The 22,360-nt window shown below is 36.5% G+C and overlaps 1 protein-coding gene and 1 long non-coding RNA gene across 5 annotated transcripts; one reads left to right on the top strand and one right to left on the bottom strand.

The window, feature by feature from the left end:
- The first annotated feature begins 568 nt into the window (after window positions 1-568).
- LOC111883795 (ninja-family protein mc410) lies at window positions 569-3,204 on the top strand. Of its 4 annotated transcripts, none has more exons than XM_023880113.2 (3): window positions 569-723; window positions 1,404-2,393; window positions 2,476-3,204. In XM_023880113.2, exons 2-3 carry the CDS (start codon window positions 1,469-1,471, stop codon window positions 2,946-2,948), a joined length of 1,398 nt encoding a protein of 465 aa, XP_023735881.1. In that variant the 5' UTR covers window positions 569-723; window positions 1,404-1,468; the 3' UTR covers window positions 2,949-3,204. The 4 variants fall into 4 exon arrangements, with proteins under 4 accessions (XP_023735881.1, XP_023735883.1, XP_023735882.1 ...); XM_023880115.3 differs by having other exon boundaries at window positions 599-690; XM_023880114.3 differs by having other exon boundaries at window positions 636-874.
- Window positions 3,205-3,340: 136 nt separating this feature from the next.
- LOC122194917 (uncharacterized) lies at window positions 3,341-4,525 on the bottom strand. Its single transcript, XR_006184731.2, has 2 exons — window positions 4,144-4,525; window positions 3,341-3,916 (listed from the first exon to the last, which is right to left on the bottom strand). It is a non-coding gene; the product is annotated as an uncharacterized LOC122194917 (long non-coding RNA).
- Window positions 4,526-22,360: the final 17,835 nt, after the last annotated feature.

Raw genomic sequence — 22,360 nt, forward strand, 5'->3', positions numbered from 1 at the left:
TTTAAAATAACTGACCTTAGTCTTCGATCAAAATGTTTCTAACCTAGCGGCTTCTCTATTTGAGGTTGATAGTTCAAGTCTTATAGACATAAGTGAATTTAAAGAGTAGTTTAGAAATATGTTAAAAAATAATAAAAATTTTCGATTTCGTTTTAAATAGTAACACTTTAACAAATTTTTATAATAAGCAATCAATACAAAAACTTTTATCATTTCACCAACCTCATTCGAAACTATATAATACAAATATATTGTCCACAAAGCATTGATAACAATGAGTGTGTTTTAGGCCTTCATGGATCATGCATGTTGATTCATTAATTAAATATTTTTGTATTAAATAAGATTTAGTCAATCGAAAAGAATGCATGTAGATAATATTTTATAGCAAATTTGGTTTATTAACCAAAATACGAAAATATATTAAAACTTTTTGTGGACATTTATACGAGCTCATCAAAATAATACAGGGGGCGTAATATGTCCACGTTATTATTATTTATTGTTTATTTTTGGTGGTGGTAATATACATTTAAAAAAATTATAAAAATATTATATTTTACATAATAAAAAATAAAAAAATAAATCAATAGTGCAAGAAACACGTGCCTAAAGAACAAAGAAGTTGCCGACTTGGAAGAAAGCCATCTTCACCAACTATTCTCCCCTTGGCACCCAGCTTCAGCTAGGGTTTGATCCATGTCCTCTCTCTTAGCAATTTCGGTAATTTTAATTCTGCTTTTGTGAATCTGTTACGAAAAGTTCAGCGTTGATATTATAGACTCAATCAGATTCATCAATTGTTCAGTTTGATGCAAGTTTGACTGATTTTGATCGCATATCGAGTGAGTTCTTTTGTTACTAATTACTCCAAGTAAGATGGTCGTTTGATCTGTTACAGCTTATAGCTTTCTGTTTCCTGAAAGAATTATCAGTTTCCTTAGTCATAAGTAGTTTCAATCGTTTTTTGAATTGTTTTTAGGTTTTCAATCGACTAAATAGTAAAGTACTGGTGTTTTCGATTTAAGAAACTCTGTAATTAATATCATCGAGTTAGAATTGCGGTTTATATTCGTGTGTAACTGGATAATTTGCTTAAATTGGATGTAAAAAGAATGAACAGATAAGGAAAAAATTGATTGATTATAGTAGCTTTGAACTGTTCTAAAAATTAAATTGTATCTCTAAATAGTAGTCTGTAAGTGTGTATTCCATCAGTTATGATTAGATGATTTATAGTAAATACTTGAGTTTCTTCTAAGATCTTATTTACAGCGACTTTCTTTATTTGCAATATTGCTATGTTTTTCTTGTATTATCCAGAACAAAGGGTTTCAATTTTCAAATTAGCAGTATTTGAATGAAATTCATATTTTCTGATGAAAATACTTGTTATAATCTAGGTCAAGTGTAAGAAGATGGTGGTTTAAAGAGTCTGTTGAGTTCTTTGAAGTTTGGTTGACTAAAAATGGAGGATGACAATGGGCTTGACCTCACCTTATCCCTACCTTGTGGTGGCCCATCTACAGGTGCAAAGGGTAAAACCACCAGTGTTTCTGAAGTAAGAGGGGAGGAAGCTGATAACAGCAACAAATTGATTGATGATTTCAAGAACTTTCTAGATGGTTCTAATCATAGAGAAGAGTCAACCATGGCCTCTCAGAGAACTAATCAGTCAAAACCAGATGAAAATCTCTTTTATGACCTTTCCAAGAATACCCCTAATGTGGATACCTCAAACAGTGGAACTTTCTGGGGTAAAACTGATAATAGATCTTCTGAAACTGTAGAAGAAAGGAGACAAGATGCAAATAACAACAACAACAACAAACGAAAAAACATGTTTGATGAAATAAACCATCAAAAACGACATGAAAGAGAAGCTTATCTTTCTAATTTACATAAAGCAAGAACACAACCACATGTCTCCATAACTACAGATGAAGGTTCCATGGCTGAAAATGAAGATGTAGCAGACTCTGAAGCTGATGGTTCAACCTCAAAAAGACAATCTGAGGGGGGGAGTAAAGAAGTTCGTGGGGCATCTGATTCTAATGTTGACTTACAAAGTCAAAGGAGATTTACAATTTCATCAGAGAAAGATTATAACAAAGTTGGACACGTGTCACATGGTGTTTCATTTTCAGGGCAATCAGCAAATATCTTGAATATGCCTTATCAGTTGTCAGTCAAAGAGTCAAACACCATTCAAAATCCAGTCATGAGTTCAACACAGCAGCCTGTGATTCCTGCAAACTTGCCATTGATGTTTAATTACTCTTCTGTCCCTGTGCCTACAGTAGAGGCAGGTAAATCTGAAGGCCTTGTTTCGTATTTTGGCAGGGGCCCACCAAACACAAATAAGCAGAATGATGGATTGAAGATTACACAAGGTTTTGAATTATTTTTAAACTCTTTAGTTTTTACTTTTGAGCTGAAACAATTAGGGTTAATTTTGAATTATTTTTTTTGTAGGTGCCACGTCAGTAAATGCAGCAAAGCAATTTGAGAGGGGAAAGGGTGACAATAAACATGGGAAGGAAGAAGGGTTATCCATGCATACAGAAGGTGACATGAAGGGTATAAATGGAATTGACCAGGGAAGGGTAGCAGAGGGAATTCCACCCGAATTTCCCGCCATTCGACCTGGTATATCTGCAGAATTAAAATTTGGAGGAAGTGGGTCATCTCCAAATTTACCATGGGTTTCCACAACTGCCCCTGGACCTAATGGGAAGACAATATCAGGTGTTACATACAGATACACCGGGACCCAAATCCGTATTGTTTGTGCTTGTCACGGGTCCCACATGTCACCCGATGAATTCGTCCAGCATGCAACCGACCAACAACCCAATGGCGGCGGCGGCGGTGGTGGAGGAGGAGGTGGCGGTGGTGGTGGTGGTTTACAGTCATTTCCCAATCCTGCTGCATCTGCTCAGAATTGACACTGGTAATATCACTCTTTTTATTTGGCAGTTTAGCTTTAATAATAGTGGCATTTGATGCAAAAAATGACTGCTTATGATTTTGTCACTTTGTGATAAATATTTTGTTATAACTCTATGTCATATATATGTGTAGATTATATTATATATTGGTAATTAAATAGGAAGTTGTATGTAACGATTGGTATTGTAGTTGCATTTCTTGTGTATTGATGACAATAATTTATGGAATTAATTGCGAACAATGTTTTATTTATTTATTTATTTTTTCTAATGTATCATTTAAGGCTAATAACTGTTTGGCAGCATCTAAATTTTTAAGAGGGTTTGAATTTTTAAGATCTGAATTTTTAAATGTTGTTTGGTTGGAATCTCTAAATTGTAGTGCTGAATAATAAAAATGATAAAAATTCCCTCACACGCTTACCCTATTCATCAATTCAATAAACATTTCAGCAATTTAAGCAAATTAGAACGTCACATCAGATTTAAATACCAGAAAAAACAAATACAGATTTCAGCAATTTCAGCATCAAGTCGATAAACATTTCAGCAACTTCTGCATCAAGAAAACTCAACATTATCAGCTCAGATTTCAAGTATTATAAAATCAAATTTCAAACATTATCAGATTATTTTGTGTACATTTGATTCAAGCATTACCACATCAGAAAACAACACATGGTCATCTGAATTCAGAATAGAAAAAAAAAAAGCAAAACAGCCATAGCGGTTCAGAGGAAAAAGAAAAGAAAAAAAAAAGCTTCTTACAACCTGAGGCATTTCGGCATTATAACATCTTACTTGCATCTCTTTAGAGCATTTACTTGCATCTCTTTAGAGCATCCACAGTAGGAGTTTTTTCAAAGAGCTTGTAAGCTCTTGTCATGTGTTGTTCCAACGATTGTATGATTGTGGTGGGTTCCATATGTTTTCAACCAATTATAAATAGACAGTTTATATATAAGCTGTAAAATGAAAAAAAAATAATGGTTCACTTTAATAAACAAATTGAAAAAGCTCTCCTATTGTAATGATATAATGAGTTTTTTCATGAAAAAACTCTCCTATTGGGGATGCTTATATTGTTACAACATTATACTTTCAATTTATAAGACATTATACTTGAACAACAACAATATCCTGAATCCTTGATGAATAGGGTAAGGGTTTGGTTAGATGTATGCACAGGTACCTTCAGTAAGGGCTAGAGAGAGCTTGCTTCCATGGATGACCTCCAACATATATAATATTAGACCAGAATGGTACAAATAGGGAGGAGGAGGAGGAGGAGGAGGAGGCATATAGCTTGAAGAGAAAAGGAACTAACTATACATGTATACATACTATAAAGGAGGAACTAACTATATGGCTTGAAGAGAAAAGGAAAAAATAGAGTTGAGGAACAAGTAAGGGAAAAAGCAAGCTAAATTAAATGTCATATGGAGGCACAATCATATAAGAGAGAAATTTGGACATATACCACTTCACTACCCTGATTTTATGTCCCCATACAATCCTTATCTGAAGTGATGTCCTCGGAAAGAGACAACTTCTTTATGTCAGACATCACACAATCTTCCCATTTCCTTCTTGAACATTCTCTCTTTGCACCATCAATCGTGAGCAACTCCACATTCCTAACCGTAGTTATAGGGCGCCTCATGTGGTCCCACGATCTTCCTTCAAAATTTTGGTGATCGTCATCACTCCCAAAGTACTTTTAGTTTTGTATTAGGGTCTATTGTAGTATACTCCTTTGCGCAACTTCCATTTTCATCTCATGCTTCTTAATTTGCTGACTTAGGCTGTCGCCCTGCCAAATTTCCCCTTGAGTTTAATGGAACCTTGTTTAACGAAACCTTCTTGTCACCAAAACTCCTATGGCCTCCCTCCATTTTAAATGTTCTGCTTTTATGTTGTTTGGTAACTTTGTCCCCAACATCCACCTCCTTATGGATCAAAGACCCAAGTAGTGTAGTACTTGCTCCCTAATCAGCTGATCAGGTATAAACAACATACTTCTACTTTCTAAAGTTTTCGCTGAAATTACACCATGGATATTCCATCTCCACACCACGGATATCCTAGTCTTTATCGCCAACAAATGTCATTGGAAAAAAAATACAACATGACACCCCTTCAAATCTCACAAGAAACTTGGTCCATAATGAGAGCAAAGATGTATGGGCTAAGAGCCAATCTATGATGTAACCCACTTTATGATGAGAAAGACTTCGTTTTGCCAACATGTATTCAGACACAAGTTGTAGATGTGCATTACATATCACGAATAACCTTGTCCTATCGCCCTTGTACATTTCTAGCTTCAAGTGTTTTCCGAATGGTCTCGTCTGCTACACAATCATATACCTTCTCCAGGTCGATGACACCATATGGAGATCCTTATTTCTTTCTATATACTTTTCCATAAGATGTTTGTTAAAGTGGATCAACTTCCCTTGCATGAAGTCAAATTATATCTATTCTAAATACCAAAGTCGTGGCCACTTCTTTTGCTTTTACTCCCTTCTACTTTTGCCTATTTTCATTTTAACTCTTCAATCATTTTTAATTTTTGGCAAGGTCCCCTACTAAGTTTCTTTTGTTGCTCCACTTTTCAACTTTTCTTATTTTTCATTTTCACTCTAAATCATTTTTAGCTTTTGGCAATTTAAGTCCTCCTACTAAGTTTTTATTGTTATTATCTTCATACTTTAGCAAATAACATTTCAACCCTTCACCTTTTAAAATATCATATTCACCCCTGTATTTGAACTTTAGAAAATGTCAGTTTCACCCCTTTTATTTTCTAAACTTTTGTTTTATTTCCATAATATGTATAATTTGATTTTCCTACGGTTATCACCCCTCTGATTTTTCTAACCTTTCATATGTGTCGGTATAAATTAGAGGTGGTCAATATTTCAGCATAAATTTAGAACTTTAGTTCGTTTATTAAAAAAAATTAATGTACCTGTCGGGATATAAATTCGAGTCCGTCTACATTTAAATGTATTTTTTTTATTTCCATGCTTATTTTTATACATGTAAGTCGGATCACATATGATACGTTTTTTTAATTATTTGAATTTTCATTCGTTAACTTAAAAAAATATTACTTACTTATAAATGTCATATATAATATGGTTTTATTATCTCTGTTTGGCATGGTTTTGGCCTCAGACTATTGTGGTTATCGGATTAAGTCTTTCTAAATTCATATTCCACATGTAGTAACTTACTTTCTACTACTTTTTAAATATATTACTGCCGCCGCAACGCGCTGCCTGTAAAATCCTAGTTGATTTTCTAAAGTCGTGGTTTCTCAACGCAACATAGTTCGACACACTCACCAAAGTTTCATGGTATGGCAAAGTAGCTTAATACCTCAATAGTTGCCACAATATCTCATATGTTCGTATAAACGATTAAACGGTATCAGTGCATTAGATCCCCACTCATCTCACATCTTTTATGTTTCTAAGATAATGCTCTAATGGAGAAATGAAAGTAGGATGCTATAATAAACAAATAAGATACGATACAAGGTTCTATAGAAACTTGTCTTCTTGGTTATTTGCATTTATTATTTAATTTGTATTATTATACTTTGCTTATTTCCTGAATTTATTTCTCTACGTTATATATATATATATATATATATATATATATATATATATATATATATATATATATATATATATATATATATATATAGTTGAAGAATTTTTATTGGAATAAAATATTAAAATGGTGTTTATTAATTTGATTGACTAAAGACATGAGACATGTGCATATACCCATATAATGTGGTGGTTGTTATGCTTCTCATCAAACCAGGTGCTGTTGTTTCTGTTGGGAAAACCATCCCCATGAAACTGCTATTTTGGGAAACAAGTGGTGTAACAGCTTGAAATATTCCCAAAAGCTATATTCAACGAAGAGTTTTTTTTTACCTGAATGGGAATGATGTAGATATAGTGTTTTATATAAAAAAATTGTTTCATTTTAAAAGCTACCAAATTCTTCTTCTTCTTCTTCATTTTTTTTAAATGATTTAAACATTTATTTATTTTTCTCCATTAAAGCCAGCTTATATGAAAAAAAATTCCACGTCCATTGTGACCACCGGTGCATTAGGCTAGAATGATAAGGCAACAAATTTCTTCCCAATAAAGTCGTCTACTTTAACACATTTTTTCTGATTTGATCATAATAACTTTTTTGATTTTTTATATATTTTGTTTCCTTCTTGTAAAAGACGGTCTTTTTTTGTTAGAAAAGATTGTTAAAACAGGTATTTTGTTGGATTTTTTAATTATTTTTTTATATTTTATTACTTTTGTATCATTTTTCTTTTTTAATAGTGATTTTTTTTACAATAATAACTTTTTGTATAAAAATAATTTGACATTTTATTAGATACTAAATGTTTCAAGGGTTTTCAGCTAACATCACATTTTTCTAGAGTTTAAGATAAAATATTCACTTTTAGAAAATTTGACATTGTCATATTTTTTTTATTATGAGATCCATTGCAAAACAGACATTGCCACATTCTTCTTTTGACTATTTTCTTTTTTATATCTTGTTGAAGATGAATTGTAGGTTGAAAATCCAACAACTTTATAATCTTATAAACAAGTGGGTTTAAAGATAAAGTACTCACATTAACAATTATACATTTTTCTAGTTTTACTTGGTAATTAAATTTAGATTTTGGTGCTAACAACTACCAGAAGAATTCATTGAACGATGCGAAGGCCCAGGTCATTGGGTTTTTGATGTGCGCAGTTATAAACATTTGAAAAAGTGATCAAATGTCAATTACATAAAAAATTTCAGTTTTCAAGAAGATAAAAAAAAAACTTCACATTGTGTTTTCTTGTTTTTCTAATTTTAATAAAAAAATAAAGAAAAATAACGCAACAAAATACCATTAACAAAAAATGTCGACTTTTAACAAAAATGAAAAAAAAAATTGTTATTGTGATAAAATTAGAAAAATATGTTCAAATTGGTTGACTTGGTGTAAAAAATGTCACTTATCGTGGTAATCTAGTGAATCGGGCAATAGGGAGTCATGATATGATGGTCTCGATTTTTTTTCCTAAATAAGATGATTTTAATAGAAAGTATAAAATATTAATGGTTAAACTATAGAGAAGAAAAGTATGGGGGATTTTATTTACTTTGACCTATTTAAACAACAAATTTCACGATATTAATAAATTATTAACAATATTCACCATTTTAACATTTGAGGAGTTATGATGATAAAAAAAAATGATAAATATGCAAAGGGTTATCTTAATGTTTAATGTATGAAGTCGGACTTTTGGCTTAACCTTTTTAGGGTTAGTGTCTTAACCATATATAATTTGCTTAGATTAAGTGTTTAAGCCAAGCTTCCAACCAAATTTAATTATAGGGTATGTTATGCAAACTAACTATAAGTTGGAAGCTCTTATTTTTATTTGGGGAAATCTCTAGAAAAATCTAAATATTTTATCTTAATTTATGAAAAAGTCGTCCCAAACTAAAATTTGTTTACGAAAAAGTCTCAATTACTGGTAAAAATGACAATTTGATCAATTTTTTCCGGTTTACCGATTTCATTACTTACCTAGTTTTAATAAAGTCTCATTATTTTACCGTAATTTACAAATAAGTCCCAAATTATGGTAAAATAATAGGACTTTAATGAAATTAAGGTAAAATAATGAGACTTTAATGAAATTATGGTAAAATAGTGGGACTTTAATGAAATCAGGTAAGTATTGAAACCGATAATTTGGAAAAAAGGGTCAAATCATCATTTTTTTTTTCCGGTAATTAGGATTTTTTTCATAAACAAATTTTAGTTTGAGACTTTTTCGTAAATTAGGCTGAAATATTAGGATTTTTTCGGAGATTTCCCTTTTTATTTGTGTAGAAGTGTTGACAAAAATAGTTGTAAACTTGAAATGTTTAAAATAAAATAAAATATTATAACAACATAAATTTTCAAAACAAAATTTTCATTTTTAAAATCCCATAATTCTCATAGCACATTTCACAAAATCCCAAGTGTCACACCCCGGCCGTCGGCGGAAACACCGGACAGTGTAACGTCATTTCTTGTATCATAGTTATCAACTTCCTGAAAACACATGCATTTTAAAATACGTCAACATAAAGTTGATGAGTCCACAAGTTTTGACTCCATATAAAAATAATACATTTTTCAAGTTCAAAAGTATAGTTTTGAAAGTATCATTTTGACTCTCCAACGTTTAGTATATATATCCTAGGTATAATGGTTTACTTACCAAATAAGTATATAGCTATAACCTATAAGTCTCATATATTATAAATATAAATGTTTGTAATTCCATGCAAACTAAGTTGCTACGTATAAATCTTATTTCAATTCTATACGGGTAAAACCGCTACGTATAAATCTATTTCAATTCTATACGAGTAAGTAGGATAGGTATAGTGGTCTACTTAATATACAAGTAATATACCTGCTAGATTCTTATACTTAGAGTATAAGTCATTGAGAAACTTATATTTAACATTAATACTTGTATATCGACAAAGTATAATGCTTCTAAAGTTGTGCTACCATGAGTCTGTAGCTGCGACTATATGACTTAGTTTTATACCTCTTATTATTATTACAAGGATCACACCTTGTGGTAGTTACAAGGATCATACATTGTGGTAGTTACAAGGATCACACCTTGCGGTAGTACAAGGATCACACCTTGCGTTAGTACAAGGATCACACCTTGCGGTAATACAAGGATCACACATTGCGGTAGTACAAGGATCACACCCTGTGGTAGTTTCCGCATGCTTCATCGACGTCGGAAGGTAGTAAATTAGGCAAGTTTGTCACTCGAATACCGTTGGGTTGGAGCTAGCAACCACGGGTGGGGTTGTCAACCCGTATAGATCCATATAAAACTTCCTCACTCACATGGGATTTAACGGTTACAAGTCAGAGGATTTCCACTAAGATTTCCAATCTTAGTTGATGAATACAATAGCTCATGTAAACTTTGACGGCGTTCTATAGTTCTAATAACAAAATCATTTTCGTGTCTAAAACCCTAAGTTACTAGACTATGCTTTTAAACATTACTCCTAATTTCATAACATTTAGGTAGTATAACATCTATAACTTGAAGTAAAACCAGGTTTTATCTTGACATAAAACCAACAATAATATATAACATATCAAGTTTTATCTTGACATAAAACCAACAATAATAACATATAACATATCAGGTTTTATCTTGACATAAAACCAATAATAGCAACATACTTTTTAACATATAGAACTCCCGAATATAACTTCGGAACTATATCGCACACAACATATATATAGAATCTTATGTATAACTCAAGATCTAAATTAGTACAAGAACATGCTAACAAGTTGATAATAGTTTTATATATTCAAAATATTATATATAGAACAACTATATACCGGTTAATATAACTATCTAAGTTGATATTAATATACTATCATATAGACATAATAGTAACGTATATACAATATTTAGCATGCGTTTTCCCCTGAAAATATTAGAAAGTGGGGCCGTGAAACTCACCTTAATATCGTGCTTCGATAAAATCTAACTGAAAACAGTCAGCGATTCGCGATCATCGGGCTCGGGAAGCGAAACAGCTTCAGCAAACGAGAGAGAGAGAGAGAGAGAGAGAGAGAAGAGAGAGATTAGGTGTGAGGAATGGCTGAGGTTGAAGCCTCTATTTATAGGCTGATTTTTGGCCCTCACGACGTGAGAATGATAGATTCACGCCGTGAGCTATGGCAAGAGTCATCTCGTAGCTTTAACGCGTGTTTTCTAGCCTCCAATAGTGTCCTGCAGCGTCCTCATGTCCTGAGAAAACCTTGCTCACGTCGTGAGCTTTTGGGTTATCGTTCCGTAGACTTATAGCTTCAAAATGTAACGGTTTGACTCCTCATGTCGTGAGTTGTTATGATCACATTGTCAGTCCAGTCAGATTAGGGTTTCTGACACATGTCATGCTCTCAGACAACTGTAACTTCGGAAGGTCGTAACTTTTGCATACGACCTCCGTTTTGGACGTTCTTTATATCCACACGTAGGTATTTACGAGTACTACAACTCTATTTTAGACTCCAATAGCTAATTCTAAGTCTATTTTAAATTTTTCTAATTATATAGATTTATAGTGTTAGGGTTTATCATAACTTCTTCACGCGAAGTCAGATTTAGACGTTCTTTATAACTTTGGAATCGTATGGACCTATACTTTGAGTTGTATCATAAAGTATGTATGAAAGTTCATACTTTAACATGAATTACATAGTAAGTTTATCACATTACTAACAAAATCACATTACATGATTGGCATAATCACATGTGATTGTTATTGACCTATTTTGACTGGTGTTACACCAAGTATCAAATTATAAAAATTACAAACTCCACAATTGTTTGATTAAAATCCAGGATCCTCAAAACATAACTCTTTATCTCGTGTATACAATCAAACCAGTGCCTGTCCACGATCCTGAAAAGTACCTGAAACACATATCACACAACACGGTAAGCACGAAGCTTAGTGAGCTCCCCAAAATACCACATACACAAATAATATGCCTTTCATGCCTATAACTCGGCATGGACCCTCCGGTCTCATGTGTCTCGGTGTGGATCCTCCGATCATGTGTCTCAGTGAGGACCATCTGGTCTCACAACTTGGTTTGGGCCCTCCAGTCCAGTATCCTAGTGAGACCCTCCGGTCCCACAACTCGGTTTGGACCCTTCGGTCCTATCTTAGTAAACACAGAATATAACATATATATCACACATACAAAATGCATAATATCATAGAACTCAAGTAAGCACATAGGACCCTCCAGTCGCACAAAGATACCACTCGTGGTAAGTATATTGAGAAGACTTACCTCAAAAAGTAAAGCAAAATATCCCGCACTCGAGCTGCTAGTCAAATCTCCTCCCCTCCATGGCCTCCAACATCCACAGTTGACCAAAACCCTAAAGTCAACAGGAGTCAACAATCAAAACTGATCCAACTCTAAAATTCAACAGAAGTCCACACCCAAGTCAACAGTTCATGTTGACTCAACTTGCCGAGTACATCTCATAAACTCATCGAGTCCCTTAGAACTCAGTAATCGCGAAAACCCGGATCTACTCGCCGAGTTGCTAGCCAACTCATCGAGTCCATGCAGCGTCCAAAATATTAGAAAAACCCTACTTACTTGTCGAGTTGTCTCATCAGCTCGTCGAGTCTGTCACGTGTCCAAACCATCGGGTAAACCCTAACCGGCTCGTCGAGTCAGCTCATCGACTCACCGAGTCCTTTCAAACTCTTTTCTCATTCAGACGTTTTAAGGCAGATTTACAACCCCAAACTCTAGATCTAGCCTCCCGTGGATGAGATACCATGTAAAGCTACAAGCTTTATGTCCATGCAAATCTAGAATGGCTAAACTCATCCAAACAAGGCTTAATAAGGACATTGGCTCATGAAGGTTATCCTAAGCTTGATAAAGCTTGTGCCTTTTGGTCCAAGGGACCTCATACTGTCCAGATCCGAAGTCTCATCTCCATATCATGCCCACAATCATAAATGACTCAAGAAGAAGCTAGAAAATCCATAAACTCCTAAATAAGGGGATCTAATGCTAGAGTTATCAAGGTAACGACTTGTTACCTGAAATAGAATGCCAAAATGGAGTAGATAGCAGATCCTCAGCCTCCTCCTTGATCCAAGCTTCTGAATCCTCAAGCCTCTTCAAGAATCCCACCAAAATAAGCACCTTAAGCCTCACACACACTCAAAATAAGGTTTAGCTCATTAGGGCTTGTTCTCTGGACATGGGGAGTGATGAGGGAGGTGGGGTAGAGGCTTAGAGTCCTTTAAATAGGGTGCATGAACCATATAATTAGGGTTTCCTCAAGCATCCCAAACTCGCCGAGTTGGCCTCTCAACTCGTCGAGTTGGTCATAAAACTCATGTGACCAACTCATCCTCTACTCGACGAGTCGGGACCTCCAACTCGTCGAGTCACCCAGCTAAAACTGAATATATAAACAATAAAGTTTGTACCTGCAGATTGGGATGTTACAAATATAAAAGCTAAAATCTTCTAAAAGCTCTCCAAAATTAGTTCAAATAGCTTTTGGATTTAGAGTTTTTTGTTTAAATTAAAAAGCTTTTTAAACATAGGAACAAAGCTTTTTCTTTAATTTGATCTTTTTAAGACAAATTGTAAAAATGGTCCCTATGGTTGGCAAATTTATGCACTTTTGGTCCAAAACGAAACCTTGGTGCACCACTGGTCCAAAATTGGATTCTTTTATTGTTTTTGGTCCCTCACACTAACTTCCATCCATATGTGTCGTTAGTTGCAATTAAGATGAGGGTATTTTCGTCTTTCCACCTACAGGTACTGTTTTTGCAACCTTATTGTCAAAATTTATCTCATTCTTTCTCAGTCTTCATGCGGATTCTCACTACCAAATAAATCCCATCTTCAATGTAACATCCGGATTTTTAGGAACATTATTGTGTATGTTAATCTTGAGATTGAAGGAGAGACTCGACGAGTTGAGGGACTAACTCGATGTTAATCTTGAGATTGAAGGAGAGACTCGACGAGTTGAGGGACCAACTCGCCGAGTCGAGTCGAGTTGCTCGCGTGGAGTTAATAAGTGGACTCGACGAGTTAGAGGAGGGACTCGCCGAGTAGGTGTTGGGCAGAGAAACCCTAATTGTCCGAGTCCGTGACCTATTTAAAGACCCTTATAGCCTTCATTTGCGGCTACACTTTCCCTTGTGAGACCCTAATCGATCCAGAGAGCATAGAGAGAAAGAGGGAGCTAATTTTCTTCATTTTGGTGCATTCTTGCAAGGACGAAGGAGAGGGTTCAAGCTAAGTTGACTTGAGGGGCTCAGATGTTCTACTATTTCATTTAAGGCTGCTGTTTAAGGTATGAATCCATACATGTTTTCGTATGAATAGTAGATCTCATGAATTTAGGGTTTCTTTACCCTCTTTTAAGTTGAGTTATGGAATAAGTAAAGTCCCTTTGAGGCTTAGACATCAAATCTGGACCTTGAGAGGTCCAGAGAGTCCCAAGAACCCAACTTTATGCAGCCACATAATATTATTGAGCCTAAGACACCATTATTTAGGTCATTTTATCAAATAGAGCTAGATGTGTGAGGCATGGACATAAAGATCGAACCTTTACGTGATTAATGAGCCTTGTGAGCATAGATCTGAAGTTTGGGAAAGTATCTTGCACTAAAATGGTCTGAATGCAAAAGAGTCTGAATAGACTCGCCGAGTTGAGCCGCTGACTAGGCGAGTAGCCAGGGTTTTGTCCCGATGAACTGAGTCAGGTGGTGACCCAATGAGTTAGGGGTTAGCTCGTTGAGTTGGAGCTTGGTGGGGTTGCCATGAATTGAATGGACTCGAAGAGTCTCCCGAGTGCACTCGACGAGTCTGGTCAAAGCTGGAGTTGACTTTTGTTGACCTTAGGGTTTGGTCAAGATGAGTGCAAGAGGTCAGGAAGGGTAGAATGGTCTTTTACCCATCTGAGAGAGCATAGGAAGGGAATAGTCTAGCCTTAGGGAGCCATTGTTAATTAGAGGTAATTTTTGTATGTGATAGGCGGAGGCTAGATCATTGTTTCGAGTTTGAGATCATCCGAGTTTACCCAAGGTGAGTCTTCTCACTAGATGTTACCTAGAGTGGTATTTATGTGTGACCGGAAGGTCTTATGTGCTTACTTGAGTTATGCATCTTTTCTATGTGATATCATGCTATGAGTTATTTAGACCAGACCGGAAGGTCCAAAGATATATGAGGCCGAAAGGCTCAATCAGACCGGACCAGAGTGTCCAACGAGCTAGACCAGACCAGAGGGCCCAACGAGCTACGAGACTTAAGAGTCCCGATGAGACACAGTGACCAGAGGGTCGTACAGAGTATAGCCTCGAGTGGCGAATGGTTGTATGTGGTATTTTGGGGAACTCACTAAGCTTTGTGCTTACCGTGTTATGTGTTATGTGTTTCAGGTTTCGCAGGACGGCAACGGTTTTGAGATCATCCGAGTTTACCCAAGGTGAGTCTTCATTAGCTGATGGCGGAAAAGAGTGAAATCCTAGGAAGATCCTAGGGAGTGACCATGGTCAGATGAGTGTGCTGGCAGAGTAGAGCATTTCATTGGGGAGCGAACACACGCGACGGGATTAGTGATTGAGAAGGTTGAGCAGCTACTTAGGAACTCTAGGATGGTCCGTGTAGAAAGTATGGGTAGATGTGGCAGGTAGTATGGGCCCGTACTACTGAAAGCAGAGGACCCATACTCGATGCAGGGAGTATTCCGGAGGATCTAAGTAGCAGTTTGAGAGGTGATGACATGGTTCGGGCACCATGCTTTGTAGCAGTTTGAGAGGTGATGTCATGGTTCGGGTACCATGATTTGTAGCAGATCGAGAGGTAATGTCATGGTTCAAGTACCATGATCAAGAGGTGATGACATGGTTTTAGTACCAAGACTCGTGATGGTTAGTGCTTCTAGTTTATCAGTTATTCCGGTGTGGTAGGTCAGACTAAGATCAGATGCGAAAGAGTATGGGGCCAGACGACCATGTTGAATAAGTTTCGATGGAGCATACCTGGAGAGAGAAATCGAGTTAGTTTCCGTGGGATTTTTGGTGAGATGGCATTTGGAGTCACAAGACTCAGGGATGAGTAGAAGATGGTGATCTATAGAGGAGTACAGTCTGAGTTGAGCAATCGGCCGATAGAGGAGATGTCACTTTCTGTGACCAGAGTTGTGCTATTTTCGTATCCCATGAGAAGCAGAAGAGATATTGAGACTTTTGATTTCTGAGCTTGGGGGTAAACCTTGTGGGGTAGCATTGATGGCGATCTTCCACCAGAGTATTTGGACGGTAACTCTGCCGCGAGGTACTGATATGGCATGAGTAGGTTGTCAGTGGGGACTGAGATTGTGACAACCTGTAATTTATTTCGTCACTAAAACCGTTCCCATTAAATAAAACCGTTGAATTCAAATCTGTTCCGTTAACTTTTGAGTTAAATTAAGTTAATCGCGACTTTTAATTCGGTTCCATAAGTTTCGGGATGTGTTATAAACATTAAAATATTTCCCATATTTATTTGGAAAATTATTAGTTTCATCCAAGTTGAGTTACGGCAAAATTTATCGGGTACGACCAAAAGCCGCGTCTAATGTCAGTATCGGGTAGAACTCCTCCGGGTCACAAACTCAACCCCTATATAAGGGATTGAGTGACATCATTTTGAGGCTTTTACTCTCTCTCTAAAAACTTTCTCTCACTACACTCTCTGTAGAACTCGAAATTGGCCCAAAAACCTCATTTCAAGCATCATTTGGTAAGGAATCCAACCTAAACTTGTTGTTTAACTTGTATAGTATGCAAATTCATGTTGGAATCACCCAAAACATATATGAACTTGTGTTTATGGTTTGGGGACCCTCCCAAAACCGTGAACACCTCTTATGAGGGTTTTGAAGCCTCAAAACCCCTCCAAAACACTTCTAGGGCTTAGATATGGATTAGAAACTTGCATGCATGAGCTTAGGACCCCAAAATCGCACCATATGAGGCATGGACATGAGTTTACGGTCCAAGAACATGGTGGGACCGTAAACCCTCATTCTTAGACCTTAAACACCTTGTTGGGTGTTAGTTTTCCCCTAAACACCTCCAATGAACTTCCATGAGTGCATAGAACCTTGTAACGCTTCAAGAAATGCACCAAAACATGCACAAATGGAACAAACTAGAGTTTACGGTCCAAGAACATTCTTAGACCGTAAAATCATCTTCTTAACCATAAAATCATCTCCTTAGACCATAAACTCTTCAAATGGGTGTTAAAGTGCCTTTAACACCTTGTATGGCTTGGAATTGAACCTAGAACCTTGTATGCTTAAATTTCAACCACTAAAACCCATGAATCTTGGGCAAACATGAGTTTACGGTTGTAAAATCATGAGTTTAAGGTATTAAACTCCCAAGAACATCTTCATAGACCGTAAACTACTTTTCCAAGGTCAATTCAAGTCCCAAACACTTCCTAAGCCATATAATTAACACTAGAACCTTCCTTTGTGCATTGTAATTGACCCAAGACCACCAAAACACATTGAATAATTTCACACAAGAGTTTACGGCCGTAAACTCATAGTTTACAGTCATAAACTCCTCAAATGGTCCTTAGAGTGTTCAAATCTCATTCAAAAGCCTTGAAACCAAGCCTAACATCAACCCACAAGTGTTATAAGGCCATTTAGCAACCAAGAACACCCCACCATGAGTTTACGACCATAAAATCATGGGGAATGGGTCATTTGGACTGTAAACTCCCAAAGGAGTTTACTATTGGGGAGTAAACTCCATATCGAAACCATACTCGTCCATAGATGCTACCCGGGTCACTCCAAACACTTGGATTGAAGTGTTTTCACGTCTAGAAGTGTTTACTCTTATCTAATTAGTGGTTTGAAGTCTAATTAGATACATTTGTGTATCATTCCATATTACATAGGAACCTCGCGCGTTATCAACCCCCGAACTGACGCTTAGCAATCAAACTGTCACGTTTTCTCGCCTGGTGAGTTCATACCCCTACCATTTTTCAATGTTTTTCACTGTTTTCAGGGGGAGAATACAAGCAAAGTACAAAGAATACTTGTACTTAAAACTTGTTTTACATGTGTTATGTTCCATATTACATATGATTTTAACACTGATAATCATAACAGATAACCGTTTGAACTTGCAGAACACAATACCGTATTATTTGTGAAAAATGTTATCAGTTAAAAGCATAACATTTGAACTTTGAACATGAAACTTAGTACACTGTTTTGTCCTCGGTAGCACTCCACAGAGATACGCGAGTGGAGGATCATTATTTGTAACAGTATCTTTCTGTATTATTACTAGTAAATTTGTTATTCCTATAAATTGGAGACACGTCCTCGAAGAACACTCCACAGATATACGCGAGTAGAGGACCGCACCCGTAACTAGAATCTCTTAGATAGGGAGCGTGACTTGAGTGTATAGATCTATACGGGGCTGACTACCCCACACCTGGCTGCTAGCTACTGCCGAACCGAAAGGTTCAAGGGTGACAAAAGTCATAAGGTGATGTGGACTACTTATTGCCATATCTAGTCTATCGTATGGTTATGGAACTCGCAATTTGGATAACAAAGATTTACTTGATAGTAATAATGAATTAAGTAACTTGTTTACTTTGTACATATTAGTTTTATATACGTGTTAAAACTAATACATTTCATAAAGATAACCAGGTTTTCAGTATACATCTTTCACATTTCAGATTGGTAACCAACTTTCAGGAAAATATGGGATTTTCCTGGGGCAGCATTTGTACATAACCAGATTTGTGTAACAAAACAGATAACTAAACCTTACAATTCACAAGAGTAACCATGTTTTCAGTGTTCATCTTTTACATTACATTTCGGATTAGTAACCAACTTTTAAGAAAATATGGGATTTTCTTTGTGCGTAACTTTTCAGAAACAGAAAGGAAACAAATACATTTTCAGAAAACAAAACAGCTTATGAACTCACCAGCTTTATGCTGATTTTCAAACTGCTTGTATTCTCAGGTCCGCATTAGACAGGTACCCGGTGATTCCTTTTGGCGAAGCTAGATTGCGTAGAAGACACGTCTTACTTTTGTCCATATATATACATATGTATCACACTTGTAATACTTTTTACTTTAAAACAAATGTAAAATATTTATATTTAATGTAATGGTTGTTTACTTTGCTTACTATGTACATCGGATTTGATACTCAACGTGGAGTCCACCCTGGAAATGTTTCCGCCTTGGGTTTCGGGGTGTGACAGAGATGGTCAAGGACAAGGGTACACCCTATTTGATTATAGTAGGGCATGTATTAGCTGCAGCATTGGACAATCAAGAAGAGGATATTAGGGCAGTGGCTCTTTTTGTCTATGATGAGTATCGAGTGTGGTAATGAGGTCTCCACTTTTATTACAACCCACGCGATGGAACGTTGGTTGAGGGGTCGAGGATGAGGAGTATGATAGCTCATTATTTTCAGATTAAGAGTCAGAGTTACTCCTGGACAGTTGACATGTCCGGTAATGGGATGGTATGAGCTTTTGTATGATTAGAGGCAATCATGATGAGAAGTCTTTAAGGATTTCATCTGAGATTTGAGGTATTTGGAGTTTCAGGGTCTCTATCGGGGAGACCACCGAGCATTGCGTAGTACCTTCCAAGAGTAAGTGTGATGCTCCTGGTGGTAAAAGTCTGTGGAATAGATTATTGGTGCACCAATTGGTGATGGTTCGAACCCTGAGTGGGGGAGAACCGGGTATTCTATTGTGATATCCCCATTTTCATGGCCAGAAAAGATCGATTTTGTTTATGCTTTATAAAAATCAGAGTACCTCTTTTAATAAAAATGTTGTGGAATTTGTTCCTTGTAAAACATGATAAATACGTTATCAAAGCATTTCCGAAGATAAAAGTATTTTTATTCATTTCAAAACATTTGGGATGTCATCGTCAATACAGTAACATAAGCATAAACAGAACTTACATTCATTATCACTAGTGATTTATATCTCCTTAATCTCTCAGTGTAATGTGACTTCATATCAACACCTGTGATATAAATAAACTTAGTGGGTCAGGTTGGGAAACCTGGTGAGTACAGAGAGTTTTCAACCCACAATAATATAATTATTATGTTAAACATCAAGCAATCAACCCAATTACCCATCACCATTATGTTCTTTACTCTTAAGGATCTACCCTAAGATTCAGCTATTCCTCGTTCGTTCATTCCTAAGGAGTATCCAAAGGAATTGGCACTAAGTCTGCATAGTCGCCAGGGTTTATCTCGTTTATTGACAATATCGTTTTCGAGAGTCCACTCGCAATACCTGTCAATGGGTTTTTAGAGTACATAGGGTGAACACATCATTCACAACACCTACAAGTTGCGAGCCTGCTAGTGTTCCACTAGACTGTCTAGAATAGTCCATGGTTTTCATCCATACTCTGCTAGATGACGGGGCCATCACTTGGGTCATCGTTTTTGGCTCATCGCTTTGGCTCATCGTTTTGGCTCATCACTTTGGCTCATTACTCAGGTCATCGCTTTGCACCATATTTTATCACTCATATATCCTCGCTCATCATTCATCTCGTCTTTCATCACTCATCATTTATCTCATCTTCCATCGCTCATCATTTATCTCACCTCTAATCTACCCATGTTTTACCCCAACACATTTTGTAGATATACAATACATATACAGTTTAGATCATTTAAAACATGTATAAAATGTTTTATCCATCAGTATTCAGACAATATACACACATAACACGTAATTTATATAAAATACTTCATATCTATGTGTAAGATGAAAGTAACTATGCACTCACCTAGGAAGGTGGTGACCCGGCACTCGAACAACACTTCGTTACTCTCAACACAATTTTCCTCGGACAAAACCTAGTACCATTACCACTAGAGTTTAGTCTAATATTCGTCGAGACTAATTAATAGTATGGCTATTATTACTATTATATAAGCATTAAACAATACTTATATAACCCATAATAATAGCCCACATATTCATTATAAGGTCCTAATAACATTACTATATTGAAACATAAGCTATACTAAAGATAGGGGTAGGCATAGCTCACTTACAGGGGTTTTCGCGAAAACCGGGCTTCGCTGGAGCAGCGTTTCCAAGCCAAAAAGCTCTTTTATCGAGGCTTCGGGAGCCTCGGGACTTCCTTCAAGTGCTAGGGGGTTTACCCAGACTTTAGGGGGGTTAGGGAGGTTAGAGAGAGAAAGTGGAAGAGGAAAGGTGTGAGAATGAATGGTTACCGACACCTCTATTTATAGGCTGAATTCCTGATGGACTCGCCGAGTCGATGCCACGTGTCATCACCTGATGGCTTTTCTTGGGGAGAAAGCCTTGGCCCATATTCAGTCACGTCACCCCTTTTGCAGCAGCACCCTGCCGACTTCTGAACCCCGTAACTTTCGCATACGACCTCCGTTTTCGACGTTCTTTTTTTTACGGGTAGGTAAAAACAAGATCTACAACTTTAATTTAGACTCCATCGGCTAATTCTTGACTGATGTTAAATTTAACAGTAGGAGGAGATTATACTGTTAAATGTCCGCGTAAAATTCATAACTTCTACATACGGACTCCGTTTTCGTCTGTCTTTTTATCGTTGAGTTCCTATTAATGAGATATTCAACTCTCATTTAGGTCGCGTAGGCCAAAAACCACTCGAACTACAATTCGAGTTTCGGGTCGTGCACTGCTATGCCAAATCTTAGAAAATTCATAACTTCCTCATACGAAGTCAGATTTGGGCGTTCTTTTTTTGTACGTTCTCAGTTTAATGTATATTACAAATTTTGTTTAGATCACTAAGACTAAAAAGTATTCTATCGTCAATTCACTATTTACATCTCCCGATGTTGTTCCGGTTTTGCTGTAAAACTTCGACGAGCCATAACTTCTTCGTTATAACTCGGATTTCGGCGTTCTTTATATGTACGAAACCCTCGAGACATATTCTACAACTTAGTTAAGATTATTTATTCTAAATAATCTTTTGTCAAAAAGGCGTTTTCGACCCCTATTATCTCTAAATTGACTAGCCTGGATCTACGGGCGTTACATCTATCGAGAGGATTAAGGATCTGTTCAAGAGCGGTTAGGGAGCTAGATAGAGACATGCACTATGGATTCATGAGACCAGGGTTATTGGTGATCGAGGTGAGTTGAAGAGGGAGTTAATGCATGTTGTACACGTTCAAGGAAGGATGAGTGTCTGCACGGCAGGTGACCGTTGGTCAGAGGCCTTGTGGTAGATAAGAATTTTTTGAGGTGGTTGGTTCGTAGGGATACTTCGGCAGTTGTGAAATTTTGGTTCGATGAATGGATTATTTTATGCTCTTTGGAAGGGGTAAGAAATGAGCGGGCAACCAGCTTCAGAGTCTGTATGAATATTCTTGCAGAGGTTTGAGCAACAAAGGAGGGAGTTTCGAATTGTCGACAATGTGTTCCAAGTCATCGGCGATTTCTCTGTGTTTCAAGTTGAGGGTTGGGATTTTTGAAGTTATAAGATGTGTGAGAGGAAGATCAGTTGTGAGATTCTGAAGAGTGCATTGCGGTATCTGAGTATGATGTCGTGAGTATAAGATCAGTGGTGGGGGCAAGACATCATGAGATTCTGTGATGGTGTGCCGAGGCATCCGGGTATGATGTCCTAAATTTCA

Source organism: Lactuca sativa, chromosome 7 (genome assembly GCF_002870075.4).
Source record: "Lactuca sativa cultivar Salinas chromosome 7, Lsat_Salinas_v11, whole genome shotgun sequence".
Lineage (NCBI taxonomy): Eukaryota > Viridiplantae > Streptophyta > Magnoliopsida > Asterales > Asteraceae > Lactuca > Lactuca sativa.